Source organism: Gekko japonicus, unplaced genomic scaffold, assembly GCF_001447785.1.
Source record: "Gekko japonicus isolate JY-2015 unplaced genomic scaffold, Gekko_japonicus_V1.1 scaffold283, whole genome shotgun sequence".
Taxonomy (NCBI): Eukaryota; Metazoa; Chordata; class Lepidosauria; order Squamata; family Gekkonidae; genus Gekko; species Gekko japonicus.
The window spans coordinates 400,701-418,900 of record NW_015166429.1 but is presented as its reverse complement, the minus strand read 5'-3'; the positions used below and the strand labels follow the sequence as shown (position 1 = coordinate 418,900).

General features: G+C 45.1%; 1 protein-coding gene across 2 annotated transcripts in view; it reads left to right on the top strand.

Annotated features, from left to right (window-relative positions):
• The window catches only part of MAPK12 (mitogen-activated protein kinase 12), a 61,570-nt gene that overhangs the window by 20,448 nt on the left and 22,922 nt on the right, over positions 1-18,200 (top strand). For both annotated transcript variants that reach the window (XM_015411806.1, XM_015411807.1), the window contains exon 4: positions 7,816-7,927. In XM_015411806.1, the coding sequence (XP_015267292.1) occupies positions 7,816-7,927 (112 nt within the window). The remainder of the gene's footprint in view (positions 1-7,815; positions 7,928-18,200) is intronic.

Here is an 18,200-nt window from a genome sequence, read left to right as displayed (position 1 = left end):
TCTACATACAAAGCATGTGGTCTACCACTGACCCATGATGCACTTTTTCTTAATCAGAATGTCTTTCCACTTCTACTGTGGTGTAACTGAATGCTAGGGAGCATGAACAATATGAAATTGTGCTTCAGTTGACAAAAAATAGTTATGCTCTAGGCTACTGTGGAAGCAAACCTAAATAGGAATACTTAGAAGTAAGGTCTATATTGTTCAGTGGGGCCCACTCCCAGAAGAATGTATTATAGAAGTCTTGATGACTAAACTTTAAGTTGTGAATAGGCTATTTTGGTGCTTAAAGGGTTACTTGAGTAACTGGAAGACCACATCTTCTTCAACCAGCTGGTTGAATAAGTTCTGTGTAAAAGGCCGAAGAATAGATTTGTTTGAACTATGGTGCTGGAGAAGACTCTTGAGAGTCCCTTGGACTGCAAGAAGATCAAATCAGTCAATCCTAAAAGAAATCAACCCTGACTGTTCCCTGGAAGGGCCAGATAATGAAACTGAAGCTCAAATACTTTTGCCACCAAATGAGAAGGGAGCACTCACTGGAGAACACCCTGATGCTGGGAAAGATTGAAGGTCAAAGAAGACCGGGACGGCAAAGGATGAGATAGTTAGACAGTGTCATAAATGCAACGAACATGAAATTGAGCAAACTTCAGAGGACGGCGGAAGACAGGAAGGCCTGGCGTGATCTGTTCCATGGGGTCGCGAAGAGTCGGACTCAACTATGCGACTGAACAACAACAACAAAAAAGCTTATTGGCGTGAATGACTATGTCAAAGAGAAATTCCTTGAAACAGACAAGAAAAAGACTGTTCACATATGAAAGTGTATCTCACCTTTATACTTTAATTGCACACACGATTCGATTCCAGTTTGCTTGCTAGTAGGCAATTGACTCCCATCAGTTTATCCCTTTCTTTAGTTTGTGTTCTAGTTGTAAATTAGCAGTGCTCTATGTGATCTGTGTTAATCTTATGCATGGATTTCTGTTTTTTTTGTTATTTATTTTATTTTTATTTTATTTGTTCGATTTATACCCCGCCCTTCCTGCCAAAACGGGCTCAGGGTGGCTTACATAAAATGTATATAAATACAATTAAAAACATACATAAAACATCATATAAAATATAAATATAATTTTTTTTAAAATCCTGCAGCAATTCTGCTGCTTTGGCAAACTACTCTCTAGCTTTCCAGGTGTAAATGGAGCAATTATTAAGCTAGTTCCAATTCACTTTGAAATATTCATTAACTGTACTAAAATCATGGAGAAGAGTGGGTGTCTTATGTTTTCATATTTCAGAAACAGCTACACTAAATATAGCCAAGGGAAGCTGAAATTATTCAGATTTTTTCCTCTTTTCTCCTTTCTTTCCCCCTGCACTGTTGTGTGAATTGCACTTCTCCTACTTTGAAACATAAATTCTAGATTAAATGAAATAGTTTGGGATTTCCATAACACCTTAAGTCTCACCTAGAAGCAGGCCTTATTGTGGTCAGAGAGACTTATTTCTGAGTAAACATCCAGAAGACTAGAATGTAAGTCAGTGTGGTGTCTAACGTCTGTGTGGAAACTTGAAAGTAGATATTCTGAGTTTCCTAATTATGCTATTCCCTCACATTATTAATATTTAAGGCCTTTGTCCTATCTTCAACATTGATTAGATATTCCAAATTTGTTTCAGTGTCATCTTTGGAGAATCCAAGCAACAGAATGATCTTCGTCATGGTCTCTGTGCAGTTCCACACATGGTTGGGCGCCTGCGCATGACCTCGACCGGAGAAACTTCTAGAGCTTTGCCTCAGAAACCTTTTTGTGAGCTCACTTCCCACCCTGGGGGAAAGACACAAACTGCGCATGCTTGGAGCGGGGGGGAGAGCCGCCTCCCACTCAGTTCTTCTTTGACCGCCCGCATGTTCACACCTCGTTCCTGTTGCTCTCTGTATTTTGCCACAGCTGAGTATATTTGTTCATCTGCCTTCTTCGGTTTTTGTTTCTTTGCTTCACTCTTCTTTCCCCTCTATTTCTACCAAAAAAAGAAAGAAAGAAAGACCTTTTTTTCTTCACTTTTTTCTTCCCCCCCCCATTTGGGGGGTGGAGAGGAGAATGTATGGGCAAAACAAAGTTTTTTAAAGTGTGTCATTGTTGCCCAGCTAAGATACCTTTGAACGACGGTCACGATTTTTGCCTTCTTTGTCTGGAGGAATCCCGTAGGGTCGATAGCTGCGTCCATTGTGCTAGTTTTACTAGGCAAGCTAGACATAATAGGGAGGCTCGGCATAGGGCTGTCCTTTTAGAGGCAGCTTTGCCCCCTACGATGTCTTCAGCTGCTTCTCATTCTTCTGTCCCTCAAAGATTGGATGGGGCTCCGAAGGCACCAAAGCTAAAACCTAAACGGCCTGAGGATAAGGCTCCATCAAAATCGAAAGTCAAGTCCTCGACATCAGCTTCGACTTCGGCTATTGACCTGGTCGTCATCACCAATTTAACGACATCGACTTCTGCTGTAGCTGTTGTGTCCCACAAGTCCACTTTGCGGCCTCTGACACCACTGCCTATGCTCTCTTCAGCGTCTGGCCTTATTCCGCTGGGTCAGTCCATGAGATCGCCTCCCGACTTGTCGTCTCACCGGGACTCTCGATCTCCGTCTCCACACTCCCATACCCTGATTTGGAGGGCAGGGAGAATTCTGTCGGCTGACGTTCTCGCTCTCGATATGATTGAAACGATCTCATTCGTCGTCTATCGCCTTCCCCCTTGGGATCGCCTTCTGATGACCAATACTAGTCTCTTGATGAACGACATTGGCCTGCGTATTATCCTTACTACTATTCAAGGTTTTCTACTCCTCAGCAGCACCACTATGATCAGCTACGTCACTCTGAATTTACTGAGCATTGACACATTTTGGATCACGCCAGATGTTCTCGATCCGTGACTTTGACCCGCTCTGTGGCTCCTGACCAGCCTCCTGAGCTCTTGAGACCTAGGGATGCCCTGAAGTGTTCTCCCTCAGAACCTCGGCTTCATCCCCTTGCTGATGACCAGATACCGGCTGATCTCACTCAACCGCTGAGATCATCCTCTCCCATGTCGATCTCTGACGACTCGGACTTGGGAGACCTAGAACTCGACGTTCCACACATCGACAATGAGCCTCTGCGCCCGGGTTCTATTCCCCCCACTGAGGGCCTGAAAGCTTATTTGGAACTGGTAACCAGGATGGCCTCTGTGCTTCAAGTCCTGGGTTCCACTGAGTCCCCTGCTGTGACCGATGTTGTTCACAAGGTGGTTCAGGCCAACCTTCTACGGTCCTGCCTCAGCTGCCGTTCTGCCTTTCTGCCCTTAAAGAGTTTCTCTTCAGTCAGCCTCCACCGAATTCAATGGTGGTACATTCTTCCTTGAAATGGAAGCAATCTGCCCGCCACTCGGCGCCTCCCGATCGAGAGGGTCGCAAGGTTGATGCTATTGCGAAGAAGATGTATTCCTTTACCTCTATGAACCTTTGTATTGAGACCTACCTGTCATACCTGTTGGCTTATGCTTTTAATGTGGCTAATGCAGTACGTCCTGTCTTGGAGTTCTTCTTTTCGTTGTCAGGGACTTTGTCGGAAATTTGTACAATCTCGAAACAGCAGATCAATTCAGTCCATCATGCTGTCACTTGCTCCTCAAAGGTCCTTGTTTCCTCTGTCACCCTCCGTCATCATGCTTGGCTAAGAGGTACCTCTTTACAGCCCAATGTGAAATTTCAGATTGAGGACCTCCTGTTCGATGGCGGTCTCTTCCACTCCACCACTGATGAGGCCTTAAAAGCCATTGATGATAGTCGGAAGCAGGCTCGGAACCTGGGTGTCTCGACCTCAACGCTTTGACATTGGTACCGTTCTTGGAAGCCATATTATGCAAGGCACCAGCCGTCACCCATCTCCCAATGGAGAAAAAGGCCCTATGACTCCCATCACTCGAATAGGACATGCCAACAGGCTCCTAAAAAACCCCAGCAGGCCAAGATGTCCGTTTGACCACTTCGATCACCTGCTGTCTCCTCCGTCGTACACCCCTCCCGTCTGGACCCGACTCTTCCCCTTTCTGCCAATGTGGGAAGGAATTTCCACCGATTCCTGGGTCCTTACCATCCTACGGGTCGGGTACGCCATAGAGTTCATTTTGCCTCCTGACCTACCACACTTTGTCATCACACCCCCGGATCCTCTCCTCCATCTTGAGATTTCCGCGCTTCTGGCCAAGGGCGCCATCAAGGTCATCCCAGAGGTGCAACGAACCCTAGGCTTCTACTCCAAATATTTCCTCGTACCGAAGAGGGATGGCGGCTTCAGGGCCATTATGGATCTTCGGGATCTGAATCGATACGTTCGATGCCACAAATTCCGAATGGTCACCTTACAGGCTATTCTTCCACTGATTCCCAAGGCTGCATGGCTAGCATCTGTCGATCTCCAGGACGCGCATTTTCATGTAACTATCCGTCCCCAACATTGAAAGTTCCTGTGTTTCGATGTCAGCAACGCACACTACCAATACCGGGTACTTCCGTTCAGATGCTGCACTGCCCAGAGGGTTTTTACCAAGCTGATGGCTGTGGTGACTGCAGATTGCCCTGTATCCCTATATCGACGACTGGCTTCTTGTGGCCACCATGCAAGACCAGGTCCTCCAAGATGTCCAAATGACCCTGTCCCTCCTTCGTGCCCTCGGGCTTTGTGTCAACCTACCCAAGTCGTCTCTCCGACCTGTACAGGTCCTTCAATTTCTGGGTGCCCGGCTCGATACCAATCTCAAGACCGCATTTCTCCTGAACTCAAGGGCCTCCAACATACTCTCACTGGTCTCGCAGTTCCAGACCTCTCCCTGCCAGTCCGCTCGGTCCGCCATGAGGCTCCTGGGGCACTTTGTGTCTACTGTCTTCATCGTCCGTCATGCCAGGTTGAGGATGCGTCCCCCCCAACTGTGGCTTCTTTGTGCCTTCAACCTTCTCCGCAGTCTGTAGCACAAAATCCTGTCGATCCCACCCCTTGTCGTCAACTCCCTCACCTGGTGGTCTCATCCTCAGCACCTGCTCTCCGGCATGCCCTTTCAGCATCCTCCTCCGCAAGTGTCGATCTCCACCGATGCATCCCTCTGGGGTTGGGGAGCCCAGTGTGGAATGTCCTGGAGCTGCATGCGGCTGATCTTGCTCTTCGCTCTTTCCCCCCTGGTGCTTCGAGGCTGAGTCGTTCGGGTTGCCTCCAACAACACCACCACAGTTTACTACATAAACAAGCAGGGCGGGACTACCTCCCTTCATCTTTGCCAGTCAGCCATCAATCTCTGGAGCTGGTGCCTCCAACATTCCATCATGCTTTCTGCGATACACATTCCGGGCATTCAAAACATCGATGCCGATCAATTGAGCCACTCCCACTCGTCGACCAACGAATGGTCCATCCCCCTTCAATACCTGAAACCTGTCTTTCTCAAGTTTTGTCACCCTGTCATCAACGGCTTTGCAACTGCAGACAATGCCCAGTGTTGCCTCTTTTTCAGCCGCAGTCCGCCATCTGCTCAGTCGCTGGGAGATGCCTTTCTCCACACCTGGAAGGGAACCCTATTCTACTTTTTCCCTCTGTTCACCCTTATCTCCCGTGTCATTCAGAAGATTGTGGCCGATGCCACGTTGTGCATCCTTGTCACTCCATGGTGGCTGCGCCAAGTCTGGTTTCCGCACCTCCTTCATCTCTCCAATCAGATGTTCCAGCCGCTGCCTGTCATCCCCAATCTCCTGTCTCGGGCTTGAGGAAGGATCCTGCACCCCAATCCGGGCTTCTTCAGATTGACGGCCTGGAAGATCCTGCACTAGACTTCTCGCCTGAAGTGTGTGGTCCTCCTGAATGCCAGGAAGCCCTCTACCCGTGCCACTTACTCTTTGAAGAGGTTCCAGTCGTATGCCTCCAATCACTCCTTTGATCCCGTCCAGTCGTCTCTCCGTGAGATTTTTTCCTACGTCGTCTCATTAAAAAGTAATGGCCTTGCATACTCATCGTCATTAAAGGTCCATTTAGCGGCCATCTCCGCCTACCATCCCTTGATACAGGGATCCACAGTCTTTTCCCACCGTCTTACAAAGTCGTTCCTTAAAGTTCTCCTCTAGCTCTGTCCCCCTAGGAAGCCTTTGGTGCCTTCGTGGAGTCTGTCACTCGTTCTCACTCAACTTATGTCCAAGTTGTTCGAGCCCATGACTACAGTCGATCTCAGGTTGCTCTCCTGGAATAATTACTACTGCACGCAGAGTAGGGGAACTAGCTGCCTTTTGGGCTGATCCCCCCTATACAATTTTTCATAGGGAGAAGGTTGTCCTTAGACCAGATCCTTCTTTCCTGCCTAAAGTCATTTCTGCTTTTCACCTGTCCCAGTCATCTGTCTTACCTTCTTTCTTTCCGAATCCAACTGATGCTCCTCAGAGAGCCCTCCACTGCCTCGATGTGCACAGAGTGCTCTCTTTTTATTTACATAGGACTCAGCCTATACATAAATTTCCTCCGCTGTTCCTTGCCTATGGCCCCCCTCATTTGGGGGAGCCAATTTCCTCTCAACGTTTGTCTAAATGGGTGACTTCCACCATAGTCCTTTGCTATGAGCTTGCACCCGTTCCTACCTGTGTCACTTCCCATCCACCACTTTCCTGGCTGGTGTTCCAGCAGAGGACGTCTGTGCGGTTGCTACGTGGTCCTCATCATCAACCTTCATGACCCACTACACACTCGACGGCCAAGCTCGACAGGATGCTGCATTTGGCCAGTCGGTGCTGCGATCTCTATTCGCTTGACCCTGCTGTGTCCCCAGGTAGGACCCTTGGGTGTTTTTTCTCACGGATGACGCTGTGTCTTAACCAGTATTCTTTGTGTTTTTTGCAGCTGCCAACTCCCTCCTCCAACTGGTTCAGCTCTTGTAATCACCCATGTGTGGGACTGCACAGAGACCACGACGAAGATAAACAGGTTGCTTACCTGTAACTGATGATCTTCAAGTGGTCATCTATGCAGTACCACAATCCCACCTGGCCTTCCCCACTGCTGGCATCTCCTGTTCACCTTTCTTTGGCTTGATGGGACTTACTGGTAGCGGTCGAAGGAACTGAGTGGGAGGCGGCTCTCTCCCCCACTCCAGGCATGCGCAGTACGTGCCGGCTCCCCAGGCTGGGAAGAGAGCCCGCCAAAAGCTTTCTGAGGCAAAGCTCTAGAAGTTTCTTCAGTCAAGGTCGTGCGCAGGCGCCCAACCATATGTGGAACTGCACAGATGACCACTCGAAGATCATCAGCTACAGGTAAGCAACCTGTTTTTTCAATAGAAAGATTCTGCTTTTGTCCCCACCCCCCACCCCCAATTCTTGTTCTCACTTTCTACGATCTAGGATTGGCTTGAAGTAATTAATAACTGCATTGAATTAAACTAGTTTCATTCTTGAATATTGTTTATACATTCACATTCAGTGCTGATGTGTACTGTCAATACCATTTTATATTTTTCTCCCTATTCAGATAGCATATCAATGACAATTTCCTGCCGCGTGAATGAACGGATGTATCACCATATAAAAAAGTTTCCAAGATACCACTTCTGCAAAAATGTCAAATGTTTATTTTAAGTGGTTATTTTATTAACTAAATAATAATAAAAATTACTGTGCATTATAAAAAATACACTGATAGTGCAGTCCTAAGTAGTTGTACCCTTCTAAGCCTATTGTCTGCTGACTTTAGGACTGCACTGCCCCCCCCCCCAATTATTTTGTGTTTGATTTCTTTTACAGCTACCTCGTCATGCCATTTATGGGAACAGATCTGAGTAAAATAATGAAACATGAGAAGCTATCTGAAGATAGGATCCAGTTCCTGGTCTATCAGATGTTAAAGGGCCTAAAGGTTAGAGCTACCTATATGCATATGTTTGTTTATAAACTTCAGATTCCCTGGGTTAGGTGCTCAAGCAGTGAAATCAGTGGGCTTATAGTGGTGTGACTTCACATATGATTGAATTATAAGAAAAGAGAACAGTTGCTCATTCCAAGGTTTTTCATGCTTTTGAACATCTACATAGAACTGCTGGTCACGGTTGCCTGGGGATTTGGAGTGAAGTACTGCCGCTATGTGGCTGTTTGGGTGATTTGGGTGAGGCAGTGGATATTTTAAACCATTGCTTGGACACAATAGAATGGGGGAGGGTTAATACACTATAGCTCAGTCCATATTAGATGGAGGTGATATTGGATGAAAAATATGGCCAGTCAGGAATGAGGACAAAGCCTATTCTGGATGAATTTATACTCCCCCTGCTAAGGAGGTTTGCATTTGGAAGTGGTGCTAGAATCAGAGCTACTGATGGAGGCAGAGATGTCCTCTGTAGTACATAGTGCTTTTTACCAGCTTTGGCTGGTCTGCAACCTGTGGGCCTTCCACTTTTTCTCATTTTATGACGTTAGATAGGTCAACATCAAGGAGGGCTTTCTGAATAGCAATGCCCTACTTGTAGAACGCTTCCTCCTCAATTTACCTGGGGCCTGGTATAATATTTGTTGATTCCCCCTCCTCCTTCTCTTTCTTCTCTTTGTCTTTTTGAGTTTAGTATGGGTAACATTGACCCACTGGTTTTATCTCTTTAATGCTCCTCTGTGTATGTTCTCGTTCTCGTTCTCGTTCTCGTTCTCTCTCTCTCTCTCTCTCTCTCTCTCGTGCTCTTTCTCTCTCTCTCTCTCTCTCTCTCTCTCTCTCTCTCATATGTCTGTATATATTTTAATAGGTTTTGCTGGCTTTGCTTTTTTAAAAAGTTCTGATGTTGGCAACTTTTGTTTGGGTTAATAATATCTACTATTTCATTGTGACGTGTATTTGATTTTAACTGTAAACTACCCCAAGAAACATCTGTTTGAAGACTGTATATAAATAATAAAAAGTGATTTCCCCAGCCTGACATGGCAGCTTAGGTCTGTGTGTCTGTAGCCCGCATGAAAGAACACCCAGTTGCACCAATCCACTGTTCAGCAGTAAGGCTGATTTTAGTCCCTCCACCTTACCTGCCTAACATATTTTTCAGAGCTATGTAAAAATACTGCTGGGTCTGGGCTTGAAGTATGTTACATGGATTTTTAATACTTCTCTTATAGAGAAGAAAAGTGGGGACCTGCAAGAAATTTGCAGGAGTGATTATCCCATTCCCCCCACCTCTGCTTCTTCCCCTCTCCCCTATTTCTCTCACACACTTTCTCCTTCCTGCCACCCCTTTTCTTTCTCTCTTTCTCCCCCCTCCATGCCTGTCACTTCCTTTCTGCCCCCACCCTATCACTCTTTCTGCCCCTGTCACTCTCACAGCCTCCCACCTACTCCCCCCCCCACAGCAGCAGTGGCAGCAGCCACTCTCCAGGAATCACAATGAATTGCCCGAATACAGAGTTCAGTTTCTCTTAGGGTTGCCAGCTCCATGTTGTCAAATATTTGGATATTTGGGAGTGAAGCCTTGGGAGGGGATGAGGTTTGAGCTTGGAAGTGACCTCATCAGGGTATAATACCATAAACTCCACCCTTCAAAGCAGCCATTTTCTCCGGGGAAACTGATCTCCGTCATCTGAAGATCAATTGTAATTCCAGGAGATCTCCAGCCCTCACCTGGAGGCTGGCAACATTCATTCTCTTGGGGGAAATGACTGCTTTGGAGGGTGGAGTCTATGGTATTATCTCTGAAGTCCCTCCCTGCCTCAGTCCCAGCATCCCCAGGCTCCACCCCTCAAATATCCAGGAATTTCCCAACCCATCACCTTCTCATCCAACAGCCAACCTACCTTTATCTGCCCCTCTGTCTTCAGCTTTCCATCTCTTTCACCCATGCAGCTTCTACTGAGGAAAACACTGGTCTTTCTCCACAGTGGGGACTAAAGCAGTTGACATTATTCTATTCTCCTTTTTATCCACACAACAACCCTGTGTATTGGGGGGGATTCAACTCTCCCTGAGGTGTTGTGGTTTTTTTTTTTTACTTTCTGGATTTTCTGAAGACCCAGGAAGTCCCCTGAGTCTGTAGGAAAAGCTGTTGGGGGAGAGTGGGCTCTCTTTTGGCGGAAATAAGTATCTGCAAGGAGACCAGAGTTTGGGAAATAGTGTATAGATTGTATTTTCTCTCCTGAGTGTTGATTATACTGAAATGACAGCACCTATTTTAAAAGACATTGTTGCCTGTTCTTATTGTGGTGTACTTCTTCAAAAACATGCTCAGCAGAAGTGAAATTTGATTGCAGAATGTGTCCTAGATTTGCTGGCTCAGACCCAGTTTCTTTTTCCTGCATTTGTAGCCATCCCTAGATAATAAAAGCACATGGAAGCAGACTGTATAACTGGAAGAAAAGAGCATACAAGAAAAATGAAAATAGGATGGTTAATGTACATCGGAAATTTAGACATTAAGATTTCTAATGTTTCAGCTCTTCTCCTGTACAGCAATAATTTCTACTGCATACTACAGAAGAATTACATTGTAGTCCTAAGCAGATGTATACTCTTCTAAATCAAATGGCCTTAGAGGGGTATAACTATGCTTAGGATTGTATTGTCTCCCCTAAAATGATCCCTCCATCTTTCATAACTTCTTTGATAACAACTGGAAATGCTTTCCCAGAATATTTTTTTAAAAAACTTTAGGCAACCAAGGACTATCTCCTTGTTTTGTAATGGTTTTCTTTTGTCTTCATTTTCCACAGAGAAAACAGCTCAATTTGGACACAGAGGCTAAGGGGAAACATGGCTATTCCTTTCTGTCCCATCCACTGTGGACAAAATTGTATGGTCGATTTCCAGACTGAAACTTTGGGGTGGGGGGGGAGCAAAATAGAAACCACTAGAACTTTAAAATCAAATTAAAATTAATACTCTAGATTTGGACCTAGGGATGATAACATCGTCCCCGAAGAGCTGAAGTTCTAACAAAGGCACATGGTCAGAAGCACACATTACACAAGCACTGTGTGCTATGCTTCCTTGGTGTCCAGTAAAACCAGTTCTGTTCCACAAAGTTACTACAGGCGTCATCTTACAAGATACATTTTTTTATTTTTTTTACTCCTGATTTTGCCATTTGAAGTTAACAGGTGAAGAAAGCCAGATTAAAATTGCCCGCCTGTCTTTTACACTAGACAATAAGGACAAAAACCATAGGGAAGCCAGTGTAGCCTAGTGGTTAGAGTATGGACTAGAATCTGGGAGACCCAAGTTCAAATCCCTGATCTGCCTTGAAGCTTCTGAGTGATTTTGGGCCATTCACTCTCTTCCAGCCTAACTGATCTCACAAGGTTGTCATGAGGATGGAAAGGGAAAACCTCAGACTCTACACGGAAGCACAGTAAAGCTTGTAATGTGATCATTAGTTCCTTGTTTGCAGCACACACCATTGCTTGCTGGTTCTGTCTTCTAGCATGTGCTCAAGATAAGCAGACATAATACCTATCTGGAAATATCACAAAAGAGATTAGCTACTTGTAATACATTGTCAATTTCTATGTCTGGGCAGTGATCACGCTGGCACTCATGCTGTTCTAGGCTCACCTTAGTGCTGTTAAGCTGTTGTTTCCAGGTACACTCCATATGTTTTATTTTAACACTGTTTGCTAAGTATACCTACTATTGCAGACATGTTTGTCACATGCAGCTTTGCTTATACCCAGTTGCTCTTTATCTCCAGATCAGTTTATAGTCTCAGAACCACTGCATGTGGATGGGGGGAGGGAAGTGGCTGCATGGACCAGGCTCTGCACATTTGCATTTAAACTGGGCCTTAGCCTACTTTCTTCATAACAAAAACAACGTGCCATACTTTGTTACCATGCAGTTTTGTTGATAGTTATGTGGTGTAATAGCATATTGATAGAGAAGATTAAAGTCCAGGTGGAATCAGTAAGGCTTTCTTTGGTTAACTCCACACTGGTATTTTTCCTCTGTCTTAGCTTCCAAATGGCAGCATTTGGGTGGGTGCATTGGTTGAAGCTTCCATACAGTGCTATGCTGTCCAGTTGACAAGTTTCTCCCATGCTCAATTTGCTCTTTCCAAAGTATTGTGTAGTGGGTTGCCGCATGGAGAAACGACAGATGACGACGTAGTGCATAGCACGCTTTATTGGTACACAACAAGGACGAGGGAACCACGGCCCGGGGGCCAACTATATACATCCCTGGGGACACACCCCTGGTCACCATTGGTGGGTTTGAATCTCCCGCCATGGTTCCCATTGGCTCCCCAGTGGAGGGACTAGGAGGCTAGTCCCTATTGTTATCCCAGAGTCAAGCTCTGGCAATTCTGGCTGACCGCTGGCCCCCCTGTGGCAGTCTGCATACACAACACAAAGCATTCTTTACTCTGATTGTTTTGGAAAGAATGCTGTCTAAGTGTGTTAACATGTTATCTGGAAGGAATAGTGCACATTTTCCTTTCTCGCAAAGCTCATGCCCATAGAGGTACCCCACTTTTTTTTCCCCTGCCACATCAGTGGAGGATTTTTTGAGGGCTTGTTTAGGGGGAAAACAAGCCCTCAAAAAAGGTAATCAATCTAGCACTGTAACAATGTACTGCCCCTTATCTATTTAAATCCTAATAGAGCCCTTGTAGAGCTATTTCACACATAAAGAAAAGGACAGGAGGAGGCTACTGAATTGCCTTGGCAGCTGTGATGACCACACTCCTGAGAATCAGTACAGAGTTGCTGTGGAGCACTTGAGGAATGGAGAAGTTGGGGGAAAACAGAGGAAAGTGTGCAGGAGACTTCCATGTATGGAAGTTCTGGCACAAGTTCATGTGCCTCTGCATTTGTAGTGACAACGAATGGAACACAGAGAATGCCAACTAAGGGGAAAGTAGTCTGCAGCCCCTCATTCCAAATGGTGCACACTGCTTTAGTAGGATTACTTTGAAGTAAATTGATTTAGGCTTGTGGCTTCTAAACTTCCATCCTGTTGATTTCTACAAAACTTGCTGTTTAAGGCCCAACCTATACATACTTCCTCAAGAGTGTTACTCCATTGAATGGAATTTGAATCTTTGTAAGCATATTTAGGATTGTCATTGGTCATGGCTCCCACAAGAGGTGGAGCGATCCCTGGACTTACCCTGCTAACAATCAGCTAGAGGAAAAGTGACAACCCCCCCCTCCCCTCCAGTAGTGCTCTACTGACAATTTCAGGCATGTCCTGCAGCCACTACTGCAGTTCAGACCTTTACGGTCCTGCTGCTTCCACAAATGGCTGATTCTGATCCAGCAGTGGGCCAGGGGGAGGGGGGTGAAACTTGGGAGAGGCTGTGCAAGTACCCCCTCCTGACTCTTCATGAGACCTCTGTCTCTCATGAGAGACCATGAAAACTTACAAGGCCTGTCTATATAGCTTGCTGTGCCGGTTTCATAAGTGGGCCAAGATTCAGCCTGGGGAGGCTCTCCTGGTGGAGTTGCCATCCTCCAGGTGGCACCTGAAGGTCTTCTGCTATTACAGTCTATCTCCAGAAAATCAAGATCTGTTCCCCTGGAGAAAATGGCTGCTTTGGAGGGTAGCCTCCGTGGTATTATATGCCTCTGAGGTCTGTCCCCAAACCGTCCCCTCCCCAGGCTTCACCTCCCAAATCTCCAGGTATTTCCCAACCGAGTGCTTGCAACCCTCTCTCCTGGAAGGGAGGAAGAACCAGGTGGAGAAACCTCTTCTCTCTACATCTGAACTCCTGTATGTCCCTAGGGCCAAGAGAGCAAAAAAGAGAAACCACAAAAGGTACAGAGTACCAGAGGTCACTGTGGGCAGCCAGAGAGGTCAATGGATGATGTCCTGTCTGATGAGTGGGATTTGAGGACCCCTAAGCCCCATAGGGATTGTAGATCTACCTTTTTCTGGGTTTGCTAACTGAATAGAAACTTCATTAGCATGAAGAAAAGTTAATATTCATTCTGAGGACCAAAATATACAAGTTAACTGGGATGTCCACGATCAGATCTCCCTCAGTTCTTTTATAGCTTGAAACAGCTGTATAGGAGGCCAAATAGATTGGAGACATAATAATACAAAGGGGGTGCTTTGTCTCCCCACACTTCAGTAGCCATTGGAGCCTCTCTGGGTCCCATTAGGAAAACATACGCAAATAGTTTTATGTGTTTTTTCTAATTTGGACCTCATAACACATTGGTTTCTTAGGACGACAGCTGACTGCTTGCAGGAGATATCTGTTTTTTCCCATATGCTGTTATTACTAGACTTTATCAGGGAACTTGATTTTAGAATATTTAGAAATATTTCCTTGGCAGTTTTGTGCTGCTGCATAACTGTGTGACAAGATATCCTTTCCTCCAGCAAAAAATATTCACTAAGCTATATGCCTGAAGTTTTAGAATTGCTGTTTCAGGCTGCAGACAGTAGAAGAGGAAGTGAAGGCTAAACATGGCTGAATGCAGCTATGGCTATGGTCAGACGTGCTTTTAGACTTAGCTGTGGATGCCTGATGGATCTGAAGTGCACGATCTGATTGCAACATCTGGGAAAGGTCCAGCAGTAATCGGCAACCTGTCCTGCCCTGCCACAGAAACGGAGTTAAAAGACACCAGGGAAAGTCTGGTCCTAACACTTGCCGATGGGCCATGGATGGATTTTCCCTAGTCTGATCACTCAAGCGTGTGCTCAGGCTGTCAGCGCCTCCCTCCCCCCACTTTGTGATATGCGCATAACCACATAATCAGTCCATGGGGAATTCTTCGTGCGGGGGTTCGATTCCTCGTTTATATGCATGCACCCAAAAGGCAACCCACCCGAATATTCCATCTGATAGTGCAGTGATGGGTTGCGCCTGCAGCGAAACAAATTATACTGGGATGTGTGATCAAGCAATTCTATGCCAAATACCAACCGATGGAATAGGAGCGCTTCCTGACCGTGCCAAATGGCACGTCTGACCGCAGCCTATAAGGTGGGATAATAAAGATGAATGTTAGGATTATTATTATTATTATTATTATTATTATTATTATTATTATTATTCTATCTATTTAAACATTTAAATGCTTCATCAACATTTCTGGTTTCATAAAAAGGTTGTAAAACGATATATAATAAACTTATTTTTAGGTATTCCAGAGTGCTTTAACAATCTATTTTCCCCCTCTCTGTTTCTCAACTGATAGCTTTGTTTAGGACCCGCCGCCCCCAATTTAGAGTCAGAGTCTTCCTCAGAAGATCCAGCCTCTCCTTCTTCTTTGCTCTCCTTGGCGTCTTCGGTCACACCTTCTCCTGCTGGACTGCTATGTTGATGCAAAAACTCACAAGCCTTTACAACAGAGTCAATCTTTTCTCTACCATTTGCGTATCTAAAGATTAGACCCTTGGGTGTTAACCATCTGTAGGCAACATCATGTTTTTGTAAAAATAGAGCCAAGCCTTTATATTTCCTTCTTTTCCTTCTTATCTCAAATGGAACATCCTTCAGTACTCTAATATCTTTGTCTTTTATCTTCAAGGTAGCTCCATTAGATGCTTTCAATAAGTTGGTCTCTCACTTTTCTTCGAGACAATCTTATTGTAACTTCCCCTGGCAGATTGTTCTTTCTGATAAATTCTGAATACAATCTATTGATCATATCTATTTCGCTTTGGAGTTGATCCGATGTCATCTCTGCCATGGGAGCGAGAGCGTCGCCAGCAATCTGTCTCAAATTCTCTCCTTTCTCTTCCTGGATACCTTGAAGTCTCAAGACATAGCTTGCTCTTTCCATTTGCAGCTGTAGTACTTGAGAACAGTGTTCCCTCTAAGCTGAGTTAGTGTGAGCTAGCTCACAGTTTTTTAGCCTCTGGCTCACATATTTTTGTCTTAGCTCAGAAAGGAGGGCTTCAGAGCAAACAAATTCATGCAGCAGCCAAATCGCTCGCTCACAACTTTAATGCCAGGAGCTCACCAAGTAGAATTTTTGCTCACAGGACTCCACAGCTTAGAGGGAGCCTTGCTTGAGACTCTTCGATTTGGCACTTTTACCCCAGTACCTGCAGTTTTTTATCCGTCTTTTTTTAGTTGGTATCAATCTCTTTAAGCTCCTGCTCAGTTTTATTGATTTTCTGCGTATTTGCAGCCATTTGCTTTTGTTGTGTATCGAGCTTGTTGTCAATTGCTGTAATTTTCTCCAGCAGAGGGCAAAGTGCTTCCGACAACAGCCTTTGGAGTTCCTCAGTTGAGTCCTTTCTAGGGACAGAACTCACAGGGCTGGAATGTCTGGGAAGAAGCTTTGCTTTTGCTTGTTTGTCTCTAGAATCCTCCAGCGGCACCATGTTTAAGAATTGTTTACTTTTATCAAAAGTTTATCAAAGTCTCATGAAGTTCCTTTATAACACGGTAGGCTCTTACAGTCTCTTTATTTTAATTCATTCGCTTTTTGTAATAGCCCCCCCCCCCGCACCTAGAATTGCCTGTAAACAGTTCTTACAGAGGGAGAGTCCCCTCCCCCCCTCATTTTCTTTCAGGGGAGCCACGCTTTTCATTGTTCTTGTTTGTACTTAAACTCACATTTTCAACGATTGCTAGCTTGTGTCTAACATCGCTTGATCACCAAACACTTGCTCCGGTGTGCTGATCTTGTTTCCATATGGGACGCTCCACGGTGGGACCGTCGGGGCTTGGAGTAGCCCCCCTCTCACTGGCTTTTCTCGCCGGGGGGAGCTCTCTAGCGCCCCATGGCTGGGAGCCCTTCTCCCGGGCTCCTGGGGTGGCACGGACGATTGCGCCCCCTCCTAGCCGTGGGCGCTGGCAGGCTTCTCCTGGAGGTCTGGGAGAAAGCGACTGCCATGGCAATTGCCAAAACCGGAAGTCCTACGTTAGGGCCATTATTAACAGACATCTGTATAAGTAAAGCAAAATCAGACTCTAGGTACCGTTGTGTTACAAACAGCTCAGCTGCTAGTTTGTTTTGAATATCAACTTTATTAGTTCTCCACAGCAAAGTTACACAGTGACAGTAACAGTAAAGTTAGACAGCTTTAGTTGGGAGGAGAGTAGCTTCCATTAGGGGAGATAGAGATGAAAGGCATTTGTCTGCAGCAGTGAAATTTCATACTTGCAGTTAGCACTGACTGGTTTCGTGGAGGATGATCTTATACTTTTAATAGTCTTTGTTACAGTTCTATCTTAGACACATTTTGTTAAAGCCACAGCCCTGATTCATATTGAAGCGGGCATTCCTAGCTCAGGCAAAAGTGAAGAAGAAATTTAACAGGTGCTCTCTAGAATCCCAGACAATAAAACTGCTAATTTTATAGCACTCACATGCACAGCCTTCTACAGCTTGGAATATTTAAATAAATAAAACACAAAGGAAGTTTGTTATATCAATAAATGAACATGAACCATGATTTTTCCCTTCTCATGAGATCACAGCCCTACTTTAAAATTATGTACATTGGAAACATTTGATCTTCTCAGAGTCCATTTTCTGGAAATGAAGATCTTTCAAAGAAAAATAGAAAGCACACTACATTTCCTTCATATAGTTGGCTCAAGACCAGTTTTATTTTGGGCCTTAGGCAGCCTAAATATTTTTACATGGGTGTACAATCTGTAGAGGTAATTGAGACAGTTTTAAGTGAATGGATTTACATTAATTTGGAAGTAAGCCTCTCTCAGTTCAAGGGGATTTACTTACTAACAAGCAGTGTTAGATGCCAACATTTCTAAGCACCATTCATTCAGGAGTTTGTTTTGAACAGTGACTTACAATGCAATATGGTACAGATAACTGAATATTAACTTTCCTGTCTATGGAATACTTACTATGGAACTTTAAAGGATGTTGGGGTGAGTAAGGTATCCTTAAGCTAACCACGGGGATTTCAGAGTATAGACTGAATACAGAAGCTGACAATTTTAAAGAATTCTGCTTTTAAAAAGTATTTGTTGTTTCTTTATAGTGCTTGTATCTTGCCTTTCATAAGAATGTAAGAAAAGCCCTGCTGGATCAGTGGTCCATCTAGCCCAGCATCCTCTCTCACACATTGGCCAACCAATCCCTGTGGAGGGCCAGCAACAGAGGATAGAGGCTGAGGCCTTTTCCTGATGTTGCCTCTTGGCACTGGTATTCAGAAGTTTACTACCTGTGTTTATGAAAATTCCCTTTAGTCACCAAAGCTAGTGGCCAATGATAGACCTGGCCTC